The sequence below is a fragment of the Dermatophagoides farinae genome, chromosome 3, assembly GCF_024713945.1.
Source record: "Dermatophagoides farinae isolate YC_2012a chromosome 3, ASM2471394v1, whole genome shotgun sequence".
Lineage (NCBI taxonomy): Eukaryota > Metazoa > Arthropoda > Arachnida > Sarcoptiformes > Pyroglyphidae > Dermatophagoides > Dermatophagoides farinae.
In genome coordinates, this window is record NC_134679.1 from 2,966,181 (window position 1) to 2,991,571 (window position 25,391).

The 25,391-nt window shown below is 29.5% G+C and overlaps 4 protein-coding genes across 10 annotated transcripts in view; 2 read left to right on the top strand and 2 right to left on the bottom strand.

The window, feature by feature from the left end:
• LOC124494542 (DNA-binding protein SMUBP-2-like) overlaps positions 1-25,391 on the bottom strand; it is a 102,972-nt gene that overhangs the window by 11,088 nt on the left and 66,493 nt on the right. The window lies entirely within an intron of this gene.
• On the top strand, positions 4,652-15,418 carry LOC124494597 (uncharacterized). 5 transcript variants are annotated; one of them, XM_047057798.2, is made up of 7 exons: positions 4,652-4,912; positions 8,978-9,763; positions 11,332-11,405; positions 11,482-12,419; positions 12,488-13,411; positions 13,602-14,242; positions 14,388-15,418. In XM_047057798.2, the coding sequence occupies exons 2-7, from the start codon at positions 9,379-9,381 to the stop codon at positions 15,248-15,250; spliced, it is 3,825 nt and encodes a 1,274-aa protein (XP_046913754.2). In that variant the 5' UTR covers positions 4,652-4,912; positions 8,978-9,378; the 3' UTR covers positions 15,251-15,418. The 5 variants fall into 5 exon arrangements, with proteins under 5 accessions (XP_046913754.2, XP_075585103.1, XP_046913752.2 ...); XM_075728988.1 differs by lacking the exon at positions 4,652-4,912 and adding an exon at positions 7,408-7,541; XM_047057796.2 differs by lacking the exon at positions 4,652-4,912 and adding an exon at positions 8,162-8,444.
• On the top strand, positions 19,789-22,977 carry LOC124494538 (cholinephosphotransferase 1). Its single transcript, XM_047057716.2, is given in 4 exon segments — positions 19,789-21,528; positions 21,530-21,927; positions 22,001-22,394; positions 22,521-22,977. Coding segments are annotated over 4 exon segments (1,539 nt in total). The 5' UTR covers positions 19,789-21,132; the 3' UTR covers positions 22,872-22,977.
• Positions 22,950-25,304, bottom strand: LOC124494539 (ionotropic receptor 21a). Of its 3 annotated transcripts, XM_075728997.1 has the most exons (3): positions 24,625-25,152; positions 24,113-24,467; positions 22,950-23,998 (listed from the first exon to the last, which is right to left on the bottom strand). In XM_075728997.1, exons 1-3 carry the CDS (start codon positions 24,673-24,675, stop codon positions 23,010-23,012), a joined length of 1,395 nt encoding a protein of 464 aa, XP_075585112.1. In that variant the 5' UTR covers positions 24,676-25,152; the 3' UTR covers positions 22,950-23,009. The 3 variants fall into 3 exon arrangements, with proteins under 3 accessions (XP_075585112.1, XP_075585111.1, XP_046913674.2); XM_075728996.1 differs by having other exon boundaries at positions 22,950-24,467; positions 24,625-25,304; XM_047057718.2 differs by lacking the exon at positions 24,625-25,152 and adding an exon at positions 25,244-25,302 and having other exon boundaries at positions 22,950-24,467.

Genomic DNA, 25,391 nt, shown 5'->3' on the forward strand with positions numbered 1-25,391 from the left:
GATTATAAGAGATTATATTGACTTTGTTTGTTTTGTATAATTTTACCTTCAAATAATTTTGTTTTGTTTTTTTGTTTTTGTTTTTGTTGTTGTCCCCAAACATCAAAAAAAAAATACGATTTAAGGAAATGTTTTTTGGACAATTTCAATCGTTCGATTGTAACAAAAATTTTCTTTTCTCCTTCAAATGATTCGATTGTCTATCATTATAATGGCTTAAAGAAAACAAATATATGTGGAAATTTTGGATAATTTGTTTGTTGTTGTCGTTTTTTTTTGTTCTTGGTTCGAGGTGAACAAAAATCATCGGATATTCATCAAATTCGATCATTAAAAGCTTCTGTACACGTGAAATATTTTTTTTTATCAGCCAAAAAAACCATATTTTCTTTGTCCAAAAATGAACATTTTTCCATAATAAAATCGAATAAACGAACATTTTTTGTTTTTTCACATTGAAAGTGAACTTTGAAATTTTTATACAATGGTTAATGATTATTTCGACCTACACACACACACACACACACAATTGACGTGGATAAATATACACAGATTATTGTATGATTCAATAAGGCATTTTAATTCATAGAAAAATTAAAAAACTAAGACTATATGATCATTACTGTTTTTGTTGTTTTAAAGCATTGGATGGATACACAGAAAGATGATAATTGATTATATATAAAGATGATGATAATACACCGACGCTGAATTTAAAATCGATCTCAATGGGTCATTGTAGATCCATCAATCTAATTATGGAAACTTTCGACAATAATGATTATGATGACCATCATCGTGATGATGGTAAAGAAATTTTTTTTTCTGGATATAAAATTAGAACGCATACATTGGAAAAAAAACGATTATCCATTTTCTTTATTGTTCATTCTTGTTTATAGATTTTTTTTTTTTTTTTTTGATCGAATAAAAAAGTGACAAGTAAAAGTGGTTGGTCAAAAATTGTGAATGATCATTGTAAATAAGTTTTCTCACAATGGACATATGGATCCTAAAAAAAGACAAAACAAAAAAAAAGATTACACGTGTGTGATAGATGCGTGTGTGTCCGAATTTTTTTTTTATTTTCCGTCAAATGTTGAAAAAATTTATGATGAAACATCATATATGTCAATGAGCTGTAATCATCATTTTTCGCTATTGTCATCGTCTTTTATGAATCTTGCCAACCAGAAAAAAGTACTGTTAAGTTTGTTTCGTAATTATTGTTACCAAAATGGATGGATGAATGATTTACCGTGAGAAAAAAAAACAAAAATTTGTTCCACATAAACATATTGTTTCGTTTCATTTCATTTCATTTAATTTTATGTTTTGGCCACCAAATTTTTTTTTTCAAATCAAATTATTTCCATGAATAAATTTGTATCAGCAGTGAATCTTTAATTTGAAAAAAATTGAGATTCATCAATTTTTCCATTTATTTCATATAATTCAATACATTGATTGTAATTGAACAAGCAATATAAATTCTTTGATTTTTTTTTCAATGATTTCCATCCGATTTGAATGTCATCATCATAATCATCATCATCTTCATCGTCATTATTTTTGAATTTTCATAATAGGTTTTCACTTCAATTACATGTATTGCCGATGTTGATCAAAATTATGCTCATCATCATCATCATCATCGGCTATAATTTTCTGCGTAATGATAATCATTTCTATTTCTGTTCTTTTGTCTTTTCGATGACTTGATTCCGTTTATTATTATTATTTTTTTTTTTTGACTGAGTTTAAATTACAGATATTGTTCATTTTTTTTTTTTTTTTTTTTTTTTTGAAAACGGATAGTTACTGTGACATATATAATAATAAGATTTTTATTTTGTTCTTTTCTTTTCCCATCTTAAAATTGTCTGCTTTTGTTGCTATCAATAATTGTAGGTGTCTTCATCGTCATCGTCATCATATCATGTCATATATGCAATGTTGAGCATTCAAATGGAACGGATTCAAATGACAAAAACAAAATTGATCTTTATGGCCAATAATACATTGATGCTGTTAGTGATTGGTAGTACTTGTATAACGGGATGGATCATCATGGATTTGATTTGATATCGATATTTTCGATTGTATTTTTTTTTGTTCATTTTGATTTGAACTTGATTTTTTTTTTTTTAGTTTTCCTTATTGTTCATTTCCGACATTTACGACAAATGAATGACATGCAAAAAAAAACGTTACGATACGATTCCGTAATGTATTTAAATGGTACCTATTTTATCTTTTTATTCAATTTTTTTCGGGTTCTTTTCCCGTATCATTCATTTTAAAGATCGGAAAATGAAATTTTTTTTAACGTTCCTTGTTTGTTCTGGTTTGTTTTATGAACAAAAATCATGACGATATTGACCGTTCACGGTAGCAATCACCTTCAACAAGATTGCAACAACAACAACAACAACAATCTGAAATAACCGTAATCCATGGAAATATTACTGTAGTTTTTTTTTGTACAGGAAGAAAACATCACACATAATATGATATATTCAATGGAACCGATTTCCTGATGTTTACATCATCCATCGGATGATGAAGATCAATTTCAGAAATGAAAAATAAAACTTTGTCCAATACATCATCATATATTACTGCATATCGGACATACTTAAAACATTGTGGTTACTTGCTTTTAACTTGTCTGCGAACACCTGGAAAAAAAATTTTTTTTTCTATCTTTTAACCATCGGAAACGATTTTGTCCAGTTATCTAATCAAGGTAATCATCATCAACATCATTAACATTTTGTAGAATGTTACTATAACCGAGAGAAAATAAAAATGATGATGATGATGATGATGAGAAAATGAATTAAGATTGTCAGAGTTGAAGTGGATGGAAATCCATCAAATAAATGTCGTCATCGTTGATTATACTAGCGGAAGCTTGTATTTTTTTTCTATTCACTAAAAAAAAACTATTGAAAGAAATGAAAAACGGTGGCCATCGGAAAATAACAATTGAATGAAATGAGATTACGAAAATTGAAAAATTTTTAAGGCAAATTAAATTTTTTTTTTTGCATTTCTTTTTGCAATCAAAATCAACAAGTGATAATTGATTTGATGTTGATTAATTTCTTTAAATTAATTAAGAAACTGATACCTTAATCCATTTTTTTTGTAATTTTTTCTATATTTTCTCCGAATCATGAAATTTTAGCTACTTCCTGGGATTTCATGAAAATGATAAGAAGAAACGATATTCATCAAATATACCATTGAATAAGTGAATGAATGCTCAATAAAAAAAAATCTAATGATCAAAGAAATAAAACATAATGACAATGATTAGGTAATAGAAATTGAGAACAATTGAAAATCAACAGGTTTTTTTTCCATTTGATTCATTTGTCATTAAATAGGAAAAAAAAGATATCCAGTTTACAATATGACTAAACTAGATCATCACTTGTTATTCATCATCATTATCATTAATGTATGTGTTAGATCATGGTTAGTTGTATTTAGATTTACAAATAATTGAATGATTGATTGATCGATTGATTTTATTGGATTTGATTAGATTTTTTTTTTTGATTCTTTTTAAACATCAATGTGTGAATAGAATGAATGTAAACCACGAATGATCTTGTAAAAATTCTCATGATGAATGAACCAGCTTATTTGATCTATTTTTTTTACTAATGAAGAATCTGTCCTATTTTTTTCAAAACAATTTTAATTTCTTGGTTCTTGGTGTGAAAAATGGCAATCGACCAGTTCGTTCATTCATTCATGATCTTAGATGCGATATAGTATAATCATCCTAATCATGGATGATCTATTTTTTCAATTCTTCTCTTTCGAATTCTTTGTTGTTGTTGTTTTTTTTGTTTTACATTTCTCACCTTTTAATCTATTTTTTCATTCTTTTTTTTCTTATCAAAATGGACAGAATAGCATTACTTATGGTGATTACAAATAAAATGTTATGATTATTTGCTCATTTAATTCAGATATACATCCTTGAAATATAGAAAAAACACAATGTCAATCTCGAATAGTTAGATTTTTTTTTTCTCTCACATTTTGTTGATGATCATGAAGATATGGTTCACTGAACACAATGTCAATGTGCACATATACAACATTTTTTTTTAATGTTTATAATTGTTTTGTTTGGTCGGTTTCCAACCATCGAACTGTTTTTTATTTTGTCTATTAGAGATTTATCCATGCATATGATTCGGGACATGTGATCATATAATGATGATGATGATGTGACTCATTCATTCATAAACCGGATAAAGAAATGATTTCGTTTGCCATATATGCCATATGGGTATCGTTAGGATGGTTGATAATGATGATGTACATTTTATAACGACAACGACCATTCTTTTTATTCCATTCATATAGAACCTGATTACTACTCTATACATGATTATCATCATCATTGTCATTGTCCTTGGTCATATCCGATTCTTTTATTTATTCGTTTGCTTTATTTCCCATCAATTCAGGTAAATCTAGTAAACTATGAATCTTGATTTGTATACCAACCTATCTAATATTATCACACTGTAGGTGCAATGATTCGGTCTGTCGATTTTTCCCTATATGAATCACATTTATAATAATGACGCTTACATCATGACGATGGTCATAATTTTATCATTTTGATTTTGTTCTCTTCAAATATTTACATTTTTATGAATTCAACTAAACTCAAACTGTATGATTGTGTAGGGAAAATAATTTCCGTTTTCAGTCTGGATTAAATATGCAATGTTTTTATTTCCATCATTTCAATGCATCGATTTCATTCGATTGGTACATTTTACATTGCTTAATCATCATCATCATCATCATTAGCATCGAAAATTATGGTTATGATCATGGTCTAATGTTGGAGAAATAGTAGTATAAATTACGAAAGGTATGGTAATTTATTCATAGTTTAAGCGCTTTTTTCAAATTTGCCTACATATCTTTTTTTTTTATTTTCATCTTTGAGATTTGTCGATGAGTTGAACATTACCCGCGGATATAATAATAATCACAATAAACATTCGAAATTTCAAACAATCAATGAGAAAAAAAAACACGAGTAGCCCATTCGATTTGATGTTTTTTTAATTATATAGATTTTTAATTTGGATCAATTTCAAATAATCCATCTCTTGTATTTATTTCGTCGTATTCATTTGATCCATAGTTGATTTCAATATAATTATTCAATCCAAATAGATTATGGATGGTTTTGCAAATATAAAAAAAAGAAACAAGATTTATTGATCATTGATTTTGTTTATTTTTTTCAATTGGTCATCATGTTGGACACGTCTATTTGAGTTTAACAAACATTTTTTTTTTTTTTTGGGTGTGGTTTTTGTAATAGTATTGTTTATTCGACTTGTTTTTTTTTGCATGAAAACTAAATATTTTTTTTTATCAGATTAAAATTATATAACATAAAGACATCGCTTGTTTTGTGGTTGAAAATTTCATTTTTTGTTTTTTTTTTTGCTCCAAATTTTCCCGTTGCATGTATACATTGATTGAATTTATTAAATTTTTTTTTTGTCCTATTATTATGGCTACCAATTTTTTTCCCATGATCGTTATGTATGATGAAAGGGGAACGAACAAGTAACATCGAAATCGATTTTCTATTTTTTTGCATAGTTTTTTGCATTTCCGAATACAGTCATTCTGGTTATGTTTGGTTGAACAATTTATTGTATGAGTGTGTGAAATAGATTCAAAAAAAAATTTCAATATTACACAAACGGAACAAGAAAAAATGATTCAAATGATTTTTCTTTCTCCAAAAAAAAAAATTCGGATCAAAATATAATGATTATTTTTGGGTACACACCATTTTTTTCTGTCTTGTGAATTTTAAAATGTGTATAGATCATATATTTTTTTTTGTTCCTGTTTAGCCAAAAAAAAAAATTCAATCAAAATTCAATGATAAAAATGATGATGAAAGTAAATTTTCATTTTTTAAAAAATTTATTTTTTCATCATCATAGTCGTAGCCATATAATGATTTGGTATTCAATTCTCATCATCATTATCATCATCATTATAGCAATCGGAAATCATTATCTTCATCATTGTCTATATATGATATGTTAGATTTTTTGTATTCTTCCAGATATAGCCATAATTTTTTGTTTTGTTTTGTTTTCTGTGAGAAGTGGTCAATGTTTGTGTGTGTGCGTTAACATGTTTACAAGATGTGTAATACCTTTCAGCCACTGATAATGATGATGATGATGATGACTGGATAGGTTTTGTTGTGTTGTTTTTCATAATGTTGAATAAGAAATGAAATCTATTTTTCAGATCACGATCCATTGCTGTTTTTATTTTATTTCACTTTTTTTTTTGGTTTCAACCAGCCATCTTTTTTCAGTCGTAAATGATCATTTTTATTTCTATAGAAAATGAACGTTGTTTCATCTTTAAAACATTCACGATGATAACCACCTTTTTGGATTTTCGGTGTGCATAAATTTCGATTTTTTTTTCTACCCAAAAATAAAAATTTATAAAAAACGAATAAAACTATAAATCCTTCGTTGCTCATCATCATCATCATTGGTATTTCAATCTTTCTATTGTTTTTTCTTTGAAGAAAATCCTATCCCAACTAAAGATGATTATATAGAGCAATAAACCGAAAAGTAAAAGAAACAATGATGCTACTATCATTGAATTAAATTAAATCTTGATTTGATTCGATCGGTGATTGTATGATTTTCGAATGATTCACCCGGACATCAATTAAACTTGCGAATCGATTGTATATGGTGTACATACACACACACACAAGGATCCAATCGAACATGATCATCATCAAATTTGTATTCACTATTTAATTTGGTGTGATTTTTTCTTTGTTCTTCATGTCGGATGGTAATTCATTTTATTGCTTCATATGTTATATATCTTGTTATCATCACAGGAAAAATATCTGATGAATGGATGTGTAGAAATTATTTTATTTTTTATTTTAATTCACAGCTAAAATTGAAAATAAAAACATTGAATGTAGATGATATAATAATAATAATAATACTATCATTGCTTACAGTGTTCAATTTCCCAATGTTATTTTCTTCTGTCTGGTCAATTATTTGGAACGGTTGATAGTAGCAAAAGAAAAAGCAATCATGGCAAATCGATCTTTATCAATCAATCAATAATTGATCATTTGGATTCCATATATATATAAATGAATGAACAACCATTATTTTGACAATGATGATGATGGCCAAGTTTCAAAATAAACCATGTTGATGATGTTCGGGTATGAAAGAAAAAAAATAGATCTTTTCATTTTATATTTGAGTGTTTGTCTCTATATACTGTTTGAACGGCATTTTTATTTCATGTGTCCGATTTATCATTCGAAAAAAAAATAGATTTTGAAATCTTCTTTTTTGATGGATCAACAAGTGACCAGTCTTCATCTGTTTTTTTTTGTTTTGGCAGTCGTTGTTGTGGTTTGAAATAATGGATAATGGATAGTACCAACCAAAAACATTGACATGGTATACGGTTGTCAACGCGGTTGGTGGTGGAATCCTGTTTTAACTTTCTTTTTTTTCAACTTTTTCATTCATGATACACATCTTTCATTGTGTGTGTGTGTGTGTGTAATATAAAGAGCTAAACCAAAATCCATCTGTATTCTGTGAAACTTTTTCCGATTTGGATTTTTTTTTTTGCTTCTTCACATCACAATAGTCTGTGAAATCATAAAAATTGGTTAAACATTTGTTTGTTTATTTGTTCTGATATTATTATTTTTTTACTAACCAAAAAAAAAAATTACATTTGATCTTTATCATCTGCTTTCCATTATGTTTTGAATCAAAACTATAATATTTACGCGAACCGATTATGATGATGATATTATGATCACAATTTTGTCTGTGTGGCCGGTATTTGGATTTATTTTCTAAATTAAGAAAACTGACTAGATAGTTCGATCGATCGGTCAGTCAGTAAATAAAAAAAAATTCTCATCATGTTCGATGTTCGATGATGATGATGATGATGATCATAATGAGAAAAAACACAATCTCATCATGAAATTTATGTTTTGTATTATCGATAGATTGAATTTTTTTCCCAAATTTCGTCCATCTCTATACACGTTATGTTTATATTTTTTTTTTTTTTTTTAGACACCATTCCAATTGAATTAGATCCATTTATGATTATTAGATTTTTACCAAAATGATGCTCATGTGTCATACGCACACCTACTTTTCACACATAAACATCGGTCATTACATTATGAGATAAACACGTAAACATTTTTTTTTACACAAATAACCAATCGTTTGTTTTTTTTTCTTTGGATCAAATACATCTCATTCGACGCCCACATGAACACAAATTACGTGATTATAGCCAAGGAAAAATTGTTAATATAAAAATTAAAGCAGGTTTGTTTTTTTTTTCTTTCGTGTATTATTTTTGACCAAAAAAAGGATCCACTATTATTGCTTTAATTTATAAAATAATTTTTCCTTGTTTGTTCGAAGTTTTTTTTTTGGTACTGTTTTTTGAATGGAAAATACATTTGCCTAATAAAATGATAATCATCATCATCATCATCATCATCATCATTAATAATCGTAATTCGTTGACGTTAAATTGTTTTGGATGCAAAAGTTAATGAAAAAAAAAAATCATGACTAGAACAATTCAGAGACAATTGTTGATCCATAAACACACGTGTATGATAATTTGTTTTCATTTTTCTATCAATTGTTGTTTATTATGAATTTTTATAATTTAACCAGAAACATTTTTTTTCCACCAGAAATTTTTATTATTTCATGGAAAAATAAAAAGTTTTTTTTTCTCTATTTGAATTGATTGAAAATGATTGAATTGCCATACCTTAGTTGTATTTTTTTTTTATTTTTATTTATTCACGATTTTCTCTATTTCTCTTTTTTTTCATTTTATTCAGGTTGAAAGCCGCTCTGTTTGTCTCTTTTTGTTTGGAATGATTTTTCATCATAGAGACGAAGAAAAAAATCCCCGGTCTTTTGTTGAAAAGATGATTTTCTCCCATTTCGATCGAAATACAGTGAATGACTAGCTTCGTCATTGGATCCATCTTAAGAGATTCGTTTCTTTAACGCCAACACAACTCGATCATTTGAATTTACAAATCTGTTCATGCATAACATTTGTATGCATATTCAATTCATTGTCCATCATTATTTGTTCATTATCGATTAATCGCCAAGATCATTTCGTGATTGTGTTGATCCATTTTTTTTCATCCAATAATCTGATTATGTTCTCGTAATTCTATTTGGCTTTTTTGTTCATTTTAATTTTGGTCAATCAAAGACCCGATCAAAAATGGTTGTAATGCCACATAAATTATCTCCAGCAAAATCAACCAGTTGTTTATTAACGGCAATCGACAACGGTATTCATCATGCTGTTTCACATCATAACAAAGATCATTTAATTAATAATAATTTGAATGATGGTGGTGATTGTGCAATGTGTTGTTGGTCACCTATACCCGGATCATCATCATCAATGATGGATATATGTTGTAATGGTGATTCATCTACCATGTGTACTAGGAACAACAGCAATAACAACGCATCGAATCCAAATATTTGTTCATCATATAATTCAACAAATACATCTGGTACATTATTTATTGGCAAATGTCGTAATGTTCGACTTCGTCGTACTGATCAAAATCAATCGTTAGGATTTTCAATTCGTGGTGGTAAGTGTGTTTTTTTTTTGAAAATGAAATTGATTGAATCGTTTTCACCATAGTTATGACAATGATATATGGCAATAATGAATGCTTTGATCTTCTCATGTTAATTTTCTCATATTCTCATACCTGCCTCTTGATTTTTCATCATTCGGTCTAATTAAAAATGGTCAGGAATATATTACAATGGTACAAAAAAAAGAGAAAAAAAGGAAGCTCCCATTCCTTGAAATTTTTTTCCTTTTCAATTGTTTTTTTTTAGTCTGGTCCAATGTATGATGTGATAAAATGGACAACTTTCTATCACATCATCTTCAACAACAAGAACATTTCATATATGTCCAGTTTATGTAGAAAATTTTTTTTTATCCCACAAGTGTATGTCTACTGTCTACTGACTAAAACGGGAAAAAACGTTTTTTTTTATTTTATATGACCGACTGACCAAGATGTCCGACAATTGGGACTACACCAATGATTACATAACTCTATGGTCAAATAAAATTTGAATACTTTACTTTTTTCCGGCATTCTGTATGCAGTTATTATAACATTCGCAAAAAAAAATGTTGATTATCAGCCATCATTGTTGTATATATATGTCTATGTGATTGATTACAGTATGGATCATTTTTTCCCCTCTTTTTTTTGCATACAATACAATATAATGTTATTGGAATAAGATTAAAACAGATGAAAATCAGGGTGGATTGACAACAACAATATATTGTTTGCGATTAATCTTAATTTTGTGTTGTTTTTATTGTTTTTATAACTATGTTTTCACCTGTAAATCAGCATGCAATCACAATGAAGAAATCTTGTAAATTAGCTTACAACAACATTGTAAAAACATAAACCTCAAAAGTGTTCACTGCCAACAACAAACAAATTTGGTCATGTTGAATGGATGAAAGGAAAAAATATTTGAAATAAAAATATGAAAAAATCAAACTTGACAAATTCATCGGAAGCAATATGAAAATGAAAATCGGTCAATGAATTTATACATATTTTTTTCTGCCAATCAATTACCAATAAGCATTATCGAAAGTTATTAATTTTTTTTCAGCCCATTTAATGATTTCAATGTTTGAGCTTTCAACTTTTCTAACTTTCTTTTGTGTCAGATAAAAACGAGATCTCACGTTCTCGATCACTGATATATTGGTTACCGATGAAATCTGATTTGGCCAGTTTGTGATCTTTTTTTTTTTCTTTTTTCTCTCTGCCCTACCATCATGACACATGAAAGACACAAGGTTTGACCGGTCATTTTTGATATCGTGATTTTTAGTTTTTCTTATCCGTTACATAATTAGATTATTCGGCCATCAAGCGCAACAACTTTTACTATAGATCAGACATACTAACACATTACACATGACATGATGATTAGGATAATTGTTAGCTATATTATTCATCATTGTAGACCGTTTCATTGATTTCGTATCGAAAATTTGAATTTACTCAAAATATCAATCATATCGTGAATTAGTTATTTTTTATACATTTATCGATTCCATAAATAGTTTTATTAAATTTGATTTCGTTTTTCATTCGTTATTCCATAGGTTGGGAACATGGTATTGGCTTTTATGTATCGGACGTACAACCAGATTCATTGGCTGACAAACAAGGCCTCTGTGTAAGTGTTTCTTTTCTGTGACAGAATGTTTTAAAGTTCATAGCAATATTTATCTTTTTTTGTAATTCTTAATCAGCCTGGTGATCAAATATTTCGCATAAATGGTTTTCCATTGGATCGTGTCATTCATGATGAAGTGGTGGCATTGATTCGTATGTCAGCTAATGATCTTACACTTCGTGTTCGTTCAGTCGGTGTTGTACCATTTAAAGGTCGAGGCCCTGGTGATAAATTGACTTGGAAACGTTTATGTGCTCAACGTTCAATGACATATAGCTGTAATGGTGATAACGTTGTCGAAATGTCAGCTATCAACAATGCTGGTGCTAGAACAATGATGGCTGCAACACACTCATCAGGATCATCATCCGAAGTTAGTTCATTCGTTTATCACCAACATCATCATCATCATCATAATAATAATAATCATCATCGCCATCATACACATCATCCTACACGTCCACGGTCTGCATCATCATTGACTACACCTGCTTCATCAACGATATCATCCACATCGGATGATCATCTATCAAGTTCTGATGATCAGTCTGATCTTTTAATTCATCCACCACCACAACCACCACCGCCACCACCACCTTCTTCTCATAATCATCATCATCGACCATTATCACCACCATCGATGCCTTTATTACATTCAACACTTCCTTCAAACTCATCATCATCAGGATCAACATCACCTTCATCAACATCAAGGCCAATTTATTGCGCCAACTATAATGAACAACATCTTTATATTCAATGTCATCAACCAGGTTCATCATTAGGTTGTTCGGTTGTCAATGGACCGGCATCATGCCCGGGAATATTTATTCAACATGTTAAAGAAGGTAAATTGGCTCAAAAATGTGGTCTTGAAATTGGTGATCAAATTGTTCGCGTCAACGATCTGGATGTGTCGGTGATCGGTTTTGATGGTGCCATATCGATGCTCAAATCATTGACGAACATCAGTCTTCTGGTTCGTAAAGGTGTTGCCAGACATATATTTGAGTGGTAAGTATTTTCGAATTTAATATTTAGTTATTATTCGTTGTTCAACTCTATTTGCCACACATTTTAAGCCGTGATCATTATAGTACAATCAACAATGATGCTTCCACATCTAATGGTGGTTCATCACAGCAACAAACAACATTGAACAAGTGCCATTATTTATCGCCAACTAAGCATCAACAGCAACAGCAGCAATACTTTTCATCAACATCCTGTTCATCTTCGAAATCATCGAAATCAAAGTCAAAATCAAACAATATTCCATCGTCAAGAATTTCTACTACTTCAACCAATAATAAAAAACATGGTTCAAAAAGTAAAGTTTTATATAGTGTTCCACATCCACCATTACCAGTGCCGGTACCACCGCCAGTCCCACCCCCACCTTCTACTAGTTCGACATTAGTGTCAGTGAAAACCGGAAATAAAAGTCCAGCGAAAAACAGCCCAACTTATCAATCACATCAGCATTACAAAACTGCATCAACAAATCTCTCAACATTTCAGGGTACTGGAACTACATCAGCATCATCTTCATCATCATCGAATTATTGTTCTGCATATTCTTCGGTTCAAATTTCTGCATCTTCCATCAATGCTTCACCAGGTTCGTCATCATCATTATCATCGTCTTCGTTGAATTCTTGTGAAAAAAATCGATGTTGTTGTAAACGTCAACGTTCCAAGGATGAATATCAGCAACAACAACAGTCAATTTGTAATCGGCCGTCTACTTTTCCAGTGGACAATGTTTCTTATGCACATCCTATACCATCATCATCAATTGTTCCGGTTTTACCTCCAGTAGTACCACCCGTAACATTATTCACAAACGTACATCATGTTGATCAAGTAACAAATGCTGTAGCCAATTCGATTCGAATATTACAGGAAGTTCGGGAAAAAGAGGAGAAACTTGTTGAGGCTTCTCGAAAATTGAACGAAGAACATGAAAAACTTTGTAGAGAAAAAGAAAAATTAGAAATTGAAAAGTAAGTACTTTGTACTCGTAGGTTTTTTTTTTTGGTCAAAATGAAATCCAAATAAACAATTTTAATCATAATTGTGATTGTCCTTTCAAATTTTGAAATTTTAGCCAGAAAAATTTAGGATAATAATTTGCCCATGTTTGTCCTGTTTATCAAACAATAAACATGATTTTTTTCATTGTATTTGATACAGGAAAGAATTGTTGTTGAATAAAGAAAGCATATATCATTCGCATCATCATCATCATCATTCTGCACAACACCAAATAGCTGATGGAAATCATCTTCATAATAATGGTAGCCATCATTATCATCATCCAAGTCAATCATCATCATCATCATCATCGACTATGACGACAACTTCATCATTATTACAACAACATCATTACAGTACTATAGGATCATCGACATCTTCAATATCATCTTCATCACCAAATTGTCCCTCATCATCATTATCTTCATCGAACGTAATGATACAACAACCACCACGACCACCATCATCACCGCCAATGGGCACAATTAATTCGGCAATCAATGGACAATGTATGCCACAATTTTCATTTCTTGAAGAAATCAAAGCTATGGGTGAGAATGGTCGCCGAAGACATTTACGGCCAGTGAATTCGATCGAATCCAATAATAATTCGTCGATTATTGATGATAATAATCATTTGGATCATAATTCTTCATCGGCCATTTCAACTGTGGATAAAAATAAATTATTACGTCGTCCACCTTTTGGCGGTGGAAAAGATAACGGTAATAGCAGCAATGGCGTTGGATGTTCAGGTGTTGGCAGCAAAGATGCTTCGGATAATAAAAAACGACAACATGGTATGTAATGTTTTTTTTTGTTTTTTGTTTTATCATAAATGTCTAGTTCCAATGTATTACTTTGAAATTAAATTCATCATTCATTGATCAAAAATAATATTTATCCCAATTTTTTCTATCATTTTTCTTTCTCTTACCCGCATAGAACTTTTAATGGAAGAATTTAGGATAGCACATCAGAAAATGTTTGGCAGACAAAATCGACAACATCCTCATCATAATCGCTTGAATGAACAGCAAGGCGATGTCCATGATAATGTTGATGATGATGTTGGTCAAGATGTGAAGGATTGTATAGATAAAAATGATAAACATAAAGATGTTGAGGATCAACATTATCGATTATCATCAATCAATAATAATAAAAATAATGTCGATGATCATAAATCATCTTTAAAATTATCAAACCATCAGGATAACGACAATGATTCGTTGGACAATATGATACCGGTTGAATCATCATTAAACAAGTTGAATTCAAATTCATCCATTACCAATACAATATCGGCTCCGACCATAACGACATTGTTAAATGTATTTCCTAGACGTAATTTTCCCAACCAAACAATGTCCAATCAACATGTGAAACAAATTCCATCATCATCATCATCATTATCGACATTGAAATCAACATCATCATCATCATCATCATCACCATCGAATGATCGACCAATTTTGTCCAGTTTCTCTACCACCAAAACTAACACATCGACAATCAATAATAATATTTCTAAAAATAGATCAGTCGAAATGGACCATTCGATATCGTTGTCAGCAGCAAAATTTGTATTGAAAAAATCTACATCAACATTTGCATTATCAGCACCACAACAATCGCAATTGTCATCATTTAAAACATCAACTTACAATAAAACATCAAAGGCTATCGATGATCATCGTCTTTTATCGACAACAACCGGATCCAATCTAAAATCATCAACAGCATCAACTTCGACAACGGCGAATCGTATAACTATCAAAGTTCTTTCACCAAAAATTCCAGCTTAAATTATCATTCCTTCTTGTTTTTTCTTTTTTATTGTAAAATAATTTTTTTTGCATTCATTTTTCTTGTTTTCGTTTTTTATATATTTAATCAATGGATTTTTTTCCCTTTTGGATGTTCAATTGAATATTGTTGTGGAATAAATTACACCTATGTTCTTTTATTATTTGTGTATGAAGCGTTTAAAAGATTTTTCAACTAAATGAATGTTCAACAATCAAACTATTGTTTTTGATTTATTTATTATTATCATCGATAAGTAATAATTTATTCGACAAAGCTTGAAACGAAAATGTTCGGACATGTTTGAAATTATTACTCGATAATCGATTACTCGTTCATGTAATAAAAATAAATTGTTGATAATAACTGGCATTGGTTTTTTTTCAATATTTACATGTAGATCGATGGATAGATAGATGATAGATTGTAGCCAAAGTTGAAAATCAAATTTAATCCTTTATATAGGATGAAATGTGAGAAAAAATAATAATCCTAATCCGGTGCCCAATATCGAAAAAGAAAAAAAAATCCATTCAAACCGATTGATTAGATGATCCATTCGAATGAATTATACCGAAAATGAAAATAAATTTCACTTTTCTAACTATCTACTTCACACGCACACACACACACACACAAAATTACATGTCAAACAAAATCAACTACACAGTGTTAATCGTTTTATATCTTGATGATGGTGGTCATGGAAATAGAAATTATAAATACTGATGATTGGTGTTGGGAACATAAAAATATTCTATTTTAAGTTTTGTGACTGCATCATAATGTAACTAAAAAGGATTGAATGTGAAATATTATAAAAGGTTATGCATACATATACAATGGATCGTTGTGAAATTTCAAATATGCATGAAAAAGGAAATAATGATAAATTTTTATTTGTTTTTATTTTTCTTTTCATTATTTAGTGGCAATCAAGATGTTTGGATTCGATAATTAGCAGGCAATAGAATGTTTCCAATAGGAAAATTACAATCACGACATTCGACTTAATGGTTCTATATACTACTAATTATAGTAACATGATTTAGAACAAAATTCGGGACAAAATTTCCAGCCATTTATGTCGGACAATTCAAAATATTTTCTTTACCGTGTTTTTTCATTGAAAAAAAACTATACTTGAAAAATAAAATTGAAATATCGTCACCATTGCTGATGTCTATGATTGTTAATGTATTTTTTTTTATTTCAATTGAAAACACACATACACACGCACAAAATTTCACTCTCAAATTCGAACAAATAAACAAACAAACAAACATTGGACATTTTTCTTATATTTTCATTTTCAACATTTTGTCTATCTTCCGCTATACGTAATAATAATAATAATAAATAACGGAAACAAGATATGAAAATGTTGATCACTGATACCGATTGAGCTTCTTTTATGCCACTTCCATGTATGGATGGAAACTGTATTGCCATCAATATCAACATTTCCATCGTTATCGTCGTCATCATCATCATCATCATCCACCGATAAATGAACAAGAGAATGGTCACCAAAGATGTATATTTTTTTCATTATTATTTATCATTTTTTTTTCATTTCATCTGCAAATCGCATATTCATACGATTCGATTTAGTCGATGTGATAAGATTGTCTGCTTATAACGATGGGCAGAAGCCCATTATATTGTAATAGTGTATATGTAAACATTGTTATCAACAAAAATTTTCTCTTCATCATAAAAAAATATGTTGATGAATATCATCACGATTTTTTTTGGCGATCCTTTCAACAACAACAAAATTCAATATATTGCGGCCACGCCACAAATATTGAAAAAACAAATTTTCATTCATCATTAACAAATATTTTTGGGTTTATGGGAAAACAAAAACAAAAATTCTATCCACCTATCTATGCATGGTAATTGTCTATTATGACGCCTTTTTTGAAATTTCGGAATTTCCAAAGAAAAAAAAATGACTAACAAACAAACAAGAAGATCCTCGCCTTTAGATGATTGTATTATTGTAAACTGTGAACTATGAAATCCAGTCCATAATTTATCATTACAATTTTGTTATATTATCATATGATGATCAATACATCGATTGATTCAGGCGCGTCATCTGTGCTTTTTTTTTGGTTGGTATCCTTTATCAAACATGCAATAATACAATTTGATCCGATTTCTATGGAGTATTGAATTTCAATATCAAACCCAGAAAAAAATTATTATAACGCACGAGTCTATTATTTCGATTAGATATTATATATCCTTCATTGATATGATTTTTCTGCAAAAACTTTGAAAAATGTTTGTAAAATTTGCTGATTGCATCATTTTTTTCGAATGATTTTACGTTTCCGTAAATGTTCATTTATGGAATGGATCGTTGATCGTAGTAGTAGTAGAAATGGATGATAAACTTTCGATGATCGATAAATAACTAATTATTTGTTAAAATCAAATCAATGCAATCGTCTTCGAATGATTTTTTTTTTGTTGTTGTTTGTTATTACCATTTTAGAAACCTTCAGGGTAATAAATATGTTTGTACGGATTCATAATGACAAATGAAAAACGAATTTCGGATCAACAGGATCAATGTTCATATATGTAAATAACCACAGAAAAAAAACACTGTACATTTTTTTCCTAAAAAGATAAATTTGCCATTCAACATTGAATAAATTGAAAATTGAAAATTTAACAAATAAGCAATAGAAAAAATGATTATCATCAAAGATGGTGATGATAATGATGACAAATAAATTATATAGACTAGTATATATATATATGAATGGCCAAGGTGGAGATTATCTTCAAAATTTTGGCCAATTATTTGTGCCGGTGTCGTCTATTTCAATCAGGTTTTTTTTCTATTAATAATAAATAACGTTCAATGATCGCTCCCCGTCCAAATGATAGTGTATGTTTGTATATATCGCTATTATTAGCAACATACGATGTTGATGATAGTAAACATGAATGACAGATATTGATCTTTTCATCATCATCATCATCATACATATATTTTGTTGTTGTTATTGTTGATGTTCAATTGGTCAATAATTTGATTTTATGATAAATGTTTGGATATTTTTTTTGAATTATATTGAACCAACAGAAATGAGGGTCAAAACCAAAATTCAAAGTCCATTTTATAAATGTGTGTGTGTGATAGAGTTGAAACAAGAAACAAACTCAAATTTTTTTCTTTATCCTGGTCATTCATTTTAAAATCATTCAACTTTTCAATAATTTTTTGTAATGCACATTTATAATCATTAAAAAAAAGATGAAATAAATAATTTGAATAAAGGAAAAAAAATTTCCGTTTTTGGTTGTCACAAAATATCACAATGATAAACAATACCATTACCATTATCCATGTTGATGACAATTTTCAAGTCAAAATTCTCAAACAATCCATTTTTATTTGAAATTTTGAAAATAATAGAAAAAATCGTTCAAAAATACGACCACCAACAGTTAGTTTTTTTTCAGATACAAACATCATCATCATGTTGTTGACAGACCACGCCATTTACATTTTCATTTTTTTTTTCTCTAGATTTTCATATTTGGATTTCCGAATACATTAAACAGATGAAAATAAAAATAAAGTTGTATGTTTTTTTTCATGCATTCAAAACAATCTAGTCTCAAGCTCACATTCAGGTATATTGTATATTTGAATCCTTTTATTTTTCATATATTGAAATGTCATCATCATCAACATTGTTTGGTTGTTGCTGAATAAAACGATCAGGATGAACAACAACAAATATAACATCATTATTATCGAGGTTCTAGTCCAGAGATTTTTCTTTTTCGCATGATGTTTATCATCAAACCATATCCAAGAAGGAACTAATTTAAATTTAGATGTATTCGAATAAATGACCGAATGGATAAATTCTCTCACGATATATATGATGTATGAAGTTAAGTGAATGTTTGTTCAATGAAATGATTAAACACATATACAATAGTAGTAGAAAATATGAATACAAAACGAATTGAAAATTTTTATTCAGTGAAAATAATTTCTTTTTTGGTTCATTTGAATTGAAAATGTTAAAAATGTCGATTGTGTTTACCGGTCGGATAATCATCGGTTCATATTAATGTGATATAAAAATAGTAAAATTCACAAATTATCACAACCATCATCATCATCATCATCATAATTGAGCGATTATCATTCCAATTTTTTTTAGTTTTATTATTCAAGAAAAAAATAATTCAATTTTTCAATCACCCTGATATGCTAAGCGATGACCAATCAATTTTTTGGTACAGGTATAATCATCATTGGAACAAAAAAACATTTTTTTTTCTTTGCTGCCGTTCTCTCATTTGATTGTTTATTTGTCGAAATATCAACTTGTTTCTTCAAGATGATTAAAATCATCATACACTTATTTTTTGTATGTTATGATCGCTTCATCCAATGACGATGATCGAGGGCTAAATATTTTATCTGTTTTATCATTTTCCTTTTTTTTCTCTTCATTTAACTTGCCAATTTCAATTGTATAAGGAGATATTTGATTTCCATGATTCAATAAAATTAAGGTATCATTGATCGACGATGAACTTTGAAACTTTGTACTTGAAATAATAAAGTTAACGCGTGCGATCCGGAAAAAATTTTCCGTTCATTTTTTCTAGTGGTTTCGTTAACGTCGACACAAATTTTATTTCTTTACTATCATCATCGTCCATAGTTCTTTGGAATTTTTTTTCTCGTTTGTTTATTGTTTTCACAATCATATGATCACTGGTGATAGGAAAGCTATGATCTAAATCCTTGTTTACAGAAAAAAAAATAATAAATCACAAGTGTTGATTGGTCTTTGAAACCGATTTGTGTTTACAAGAATCAATATACGAACTGGCAATTATGACAAAAGCATCTGATGTTTTTTTCCATGTTTCATTGATATTTTATGTGTTCAAATTTACCATACAAAATATAATGATCATTTCATTTTTTTGTTTTATTTTTCCACATTCATCGTATGATTAGTGAAATTTGTAAAAAAAATGAAATTGTCTACATTGCAAGTCTAAAGTTTTTTTCCCGTTAAAATTTCATTTTCAACATTATCAACAAAACAATAATCATCGCGTGCAATTTCCTTGATTAAATTGATAATAATCACCAGTCATAATCCATATCGTGATATTCTTAAATAACAAAGTACACACTCGTCAAATTTTTTTTTTTGATCTTATTCTCTTAAATTTTGTTATAAAAGTAGCGGGTGTATGTAATAAAAATAATCTGGATATATCTCAAGTTTATATTTTTTTTTGTGAATTAGATTTCACATTAAACCATACAGCTAGCATGTGATATTTGCAATGGTAGCTGTAATCATCAACAAATAATGATGACATTGACGATTTATGACATCATCGTTCACATGCTAAATCTATTTAAGCAATGATGATCATCAAGGATTTTTGTCACAATTTTTTTTTGTCATTTATATCCACGACAACCATAACGATGACTACTATTGCATTCGATTATTACATGAATACCGTACGACATAACGATATTTTCTATTGCTGAACCATAGTTTGGATTTCCTGTTCATTTTTGTTTTCTCAACGATTTTCGAATTTTTCCCTCTTTCATCACTTATCTTGATCATTCGCGAGGATTCGAAAAATTTATTTAAATGAAATTTTTTCTTTTATTTCACATATATATTCCATTTAATATATTGTAATTTAAATCCAAAAAAACAAACAAACAAAAAAAATAATATCCAAACAAAAAAGTTTACTTTTGATATTCAATGTGAAATTTATTAGCTGATGTTATTGCTGTTATCATTGACGCATTTGCTTTTTTCTCACGAGAACTAATCGATATTTTTTTATGATCACCATGGAATCATCGAAAAAGCAATTACAATCATCTTTGAAACAGAAGACTTATGATTTTTTTCCCAGAATCTCGCAAAGGATCGATAATAATGATCATTGGAATGGCGAAAAAGAACGACAACAACAAACAAATTGCAATCAACGACATGTCCGTAAATCTTCGTTAAATATACCTAAAAGTTTAGCGGAATTACGTGACACTGTACGAGCAGAGAATATTGCCTTGAAATCTGATCATGATCACAAAACTTCCAAACGATCCGTAGGTGGTTGGGCATTGAGGCCTGATCAGCTAAAATATTTAAAAGATCATGTTTACGAATACAATGCTTCTGCTGGTAGCATTCTAGAAGTATGGATAATGCAACGATTCTGGACCTATTTGGCTACATTTCATACCGAAATTCGTTGCACCATGTACCATAACTGCCATTGGTTTTTTCATCAACTTAATTACATGTTCATTGATCATTGCTTATTCACCGGATGCTCGGTCAGAAGTTCCTACGTGGACATTATTTCTTTGCGCTATAGGCGTATGGCTTTATCAAATAGCAGACGCATTGGATGGTAAACAATGTTATAAGGTACAGAATAGTCAATTGGAAGAGTTTTATGATCATGGCTGTGATTCTGTATCGACTATTTTGTTAATGTATGCTACTGGAATAGCCATACAAGCTGGTCAATCGCCAACACTTTTCCTTTTGGTCTTATTTATTTCATTGTTTGCTTTTTATACAACACATTGGCTAAGCTATGTCACAAATCAGATGGTTTTTGGAAAGTATGTCAAACCAAATGACGAACAAACAAGAAAACGGTAATTAATTTACGTTTGCATAATTTTTTTTCAATAGGATCGACGTTACCGAAGCTCAATGGACTATGATCTTAACACACCTGGTAACGGCCGTATATGGCCAATCTATCTGGAACTATCAGATACACGTTGGAACTATTGTCTCAATTGAATTACGTACATTATTATCGTTCGCAACGTTGATCACCTTGTTCAATTCAATAATATACCAGACATCAATAATTTTATTAGGACGACAGACACCATTGGAAAAAGCTGGTGTCAAAATCGAAAGAAATAAAAATTTCAATCCCTACAAACCATTATTAGCGCCATTGTTTTTATCGGTTTTGATCTATTATTGTTACACTAATGGATATTATCACATGAATCCAGCAATGTTCATATTATTTTGTGGCCTAAGCTTTGCCAAAATGACCATGAAGCTAGTGGTATGTATCTTTTTTTGTCTTATTGTCGTGTGTAGATATTTTTATCTTATTTTTTTTTGTTTGTCACATTGCTAATAATGTCATTTTGTTTTCCACATTTACCATCATCATCGCAATGCACAATAGATTGCCCATTGCACCAATCATGAAATTGAATTATTGGATCTTACATTAGTGGCACCGATTTTGTTGGCACTAAATCATTTCTTTTTTGTTTCTAATAACAACAGCAACCATTATGATCATTATCGTTTTGTATTGGTCTCGCCTGATCAAGCATTACTATGTGCATTCATTTGGAACACAATCGAATTGATCAGATATTTTACCTTTGTTTCATGGGATATTTGTATCGCATTAGATGTGAATATATTTTCAATTAAATATCCACCTGGCCATCCAAAAAGTCGTCTACAAACAGGTGGATTCTATGTAAACGGATTGAACAATGATGAACTACTCAAAAATATCAAATAATTTTTAAATTCATATCTCTTTTTTTGCTCAACGAACAAATTTTTGTACATTTTTCTATTGAATCAATATGTGTACTAATTATAAATTTCATTCTTTTATTTCAAAATATTCAATTTCAACATTCATTTTAAACACAAATCATAAATTTTGACTACCTCTTCGTCGAAGTAGACAATGTAAAGCAACTTGTTTTTGATTCATTCCAGAAATTGAATCAGTTATATCCGGATAAGGAATTACATTTTTAGGAAGAATTATCTCTTCTTGTGAATTCATATGTTCAAGTTTCTCTTGTTTTCGTAGTCGTTTCAAAAGTATTTTTTTCATCAACGGTTTAGATACTTTGAGATATTTCAATAAAATTTCGGTGATAAATATCATTATCGTTATCGCTATACAACATATGTAGAGTATGAAACATTCGGCAACATTTTTCATATGCAAAATCTGGTTACTTTCTTTGGCTCCAGTGAATCCAACATTATGATCGTGTTCCAATTGATTCAACATTGTATCAATTGGATTTTCAGAAAATGGTAATTTATAGTTTTTTCGATGCCATTTTGCAAAAAAACCATGTGCTTGAGCTATACGTATGCATTCGTTAAAAAAAGACGTTAAAGTGGAATTGTTGGAAAACAATAGTCCATAACGATCTGTCAATATGCTCGAAGCGATTGTATCAGCATAATTAAAATGTTCATTACCAAAACGATTGGCTAACATATCAAGTGTATCAAACGAACCTAAAATGGCATAAATTTTTGTTGGCTTAAATCTTCGTTGCAATCGCGATTCAACCATACGATATATACCATCCATGGAATTGGATATTATTTCCATATTTTGTGACAATATATCATAGATTTCATTCTCTTTTCGATGTTCCATAAAAAATGATCGTAAAGTGGTGCCTTTGACCACTAATGGAACAACGGATTCTTCCATTATTTTGTCACAGAATTCATTTAAAGTTGCGATATTCCGTTTTGATTGTAGATTTGTTAATGAGGATATGATTTCATTTGAATAAAAAACCATCATAAATAGACCAGTGTACCAAGAGATTTGAATGAGAAAATTTGAACCATAACCATTAGGTAGATGACGAGTACCGCGTTGGAGAAATGCCGATAACACTAACCATGTAAAACTCCATTTGGATTTTGTGAGATGTGTGCAAAGAAAACCAATCAACATCATTGATAACAATATGACACCTATAGATAACCAAACATTTGGATCGAATGGACGGAAAATAACACCTTTGACATTGATTGGCTCAGAATCCAAAGTCATGTATGTAATTCTAGATGTTTTGACTTCATCCGACATTCGTACAAATGGATTATCATGAGCCATACGAACAGATATACCACCCATAGCAAAACGCGTTTCACCTGATATGACCGACTTCATCAAACCGGTATAGTTCAAATCTGACACTTCATGATAACCATAATCGCCATTATGATCGATGAGTTTGTAAGTAAAATTGAAATATTCAGCCATGAACAATAGGAATCGATATGACATTCCGTCTGTCGGTTCCAATGTCAAATCATTGTTTACATTTCCAAACATCCATGGTGGATTCTGTGAAAAATAATTCAAAAAAATTATAAATCAAATTAACTCTATTTCTACTGGAAATTTTATATAAAATATATAAAAAATCGATTATCACAAATTTAACTCAAAATGGGTAATTTGACCTCTTGCTGAAGAAATAGTGTTAAAAATATTTACTTACAATATTAGTTGCAATTGATATGAGATTGCCATGAAAATTCAAACGTTTCATGATTAACAATTTAAATAAAGAAAAACAAAGTCATATCCATCCACGATAGAATTCGTAAATGGAATGATTGAATGAATGTTTGCGATAACAAAATTCTTGGGAATTTATTGTTCATTCGAGTTATACTTCTTATTCAATTCCGAATACATTAATTATACAATAATTACACCAATCGCTGTTACTGACCAATATTAAGCCTTGATTCTCGTTTTGCAGACAAATAGTTCAATTGGTTTGACTATTCCGTCATCGAATCGTTACAGTATAATTAATTTGCTTCAATGTCCTTCACAAATGACAACAATCAACATACCAGTACACCATATTACTAACATGACTTTTATATTTGACGTGAGTTGTTCTAATCGATAAATATGTTTGGGAAAATTGTGAATAAAAGCAATATCTAAATGATGAATAATGAAAACATTTCCGATTTTCCCATATTTTCTTTATTGACAATATTGACAAATGAAAAAAATTTTCTCATTTTTCATTGTTTTTTTACGTAATTATTTACATATCATAGTTTGCATAACAACCAATGAAATTAATAATTAATACGTACCGAAAATTGAGATCGAAGTGTAATGAAAAAAATCATTGACATTTTCGTTTTAGTGCAGATCGTTTCATCTGGAAATGTTTTTATGAACTATAGTAGTGTCATCTTTGGAAAAACTTTCCAACATTAATATTCGAATTAGGATTTCTGT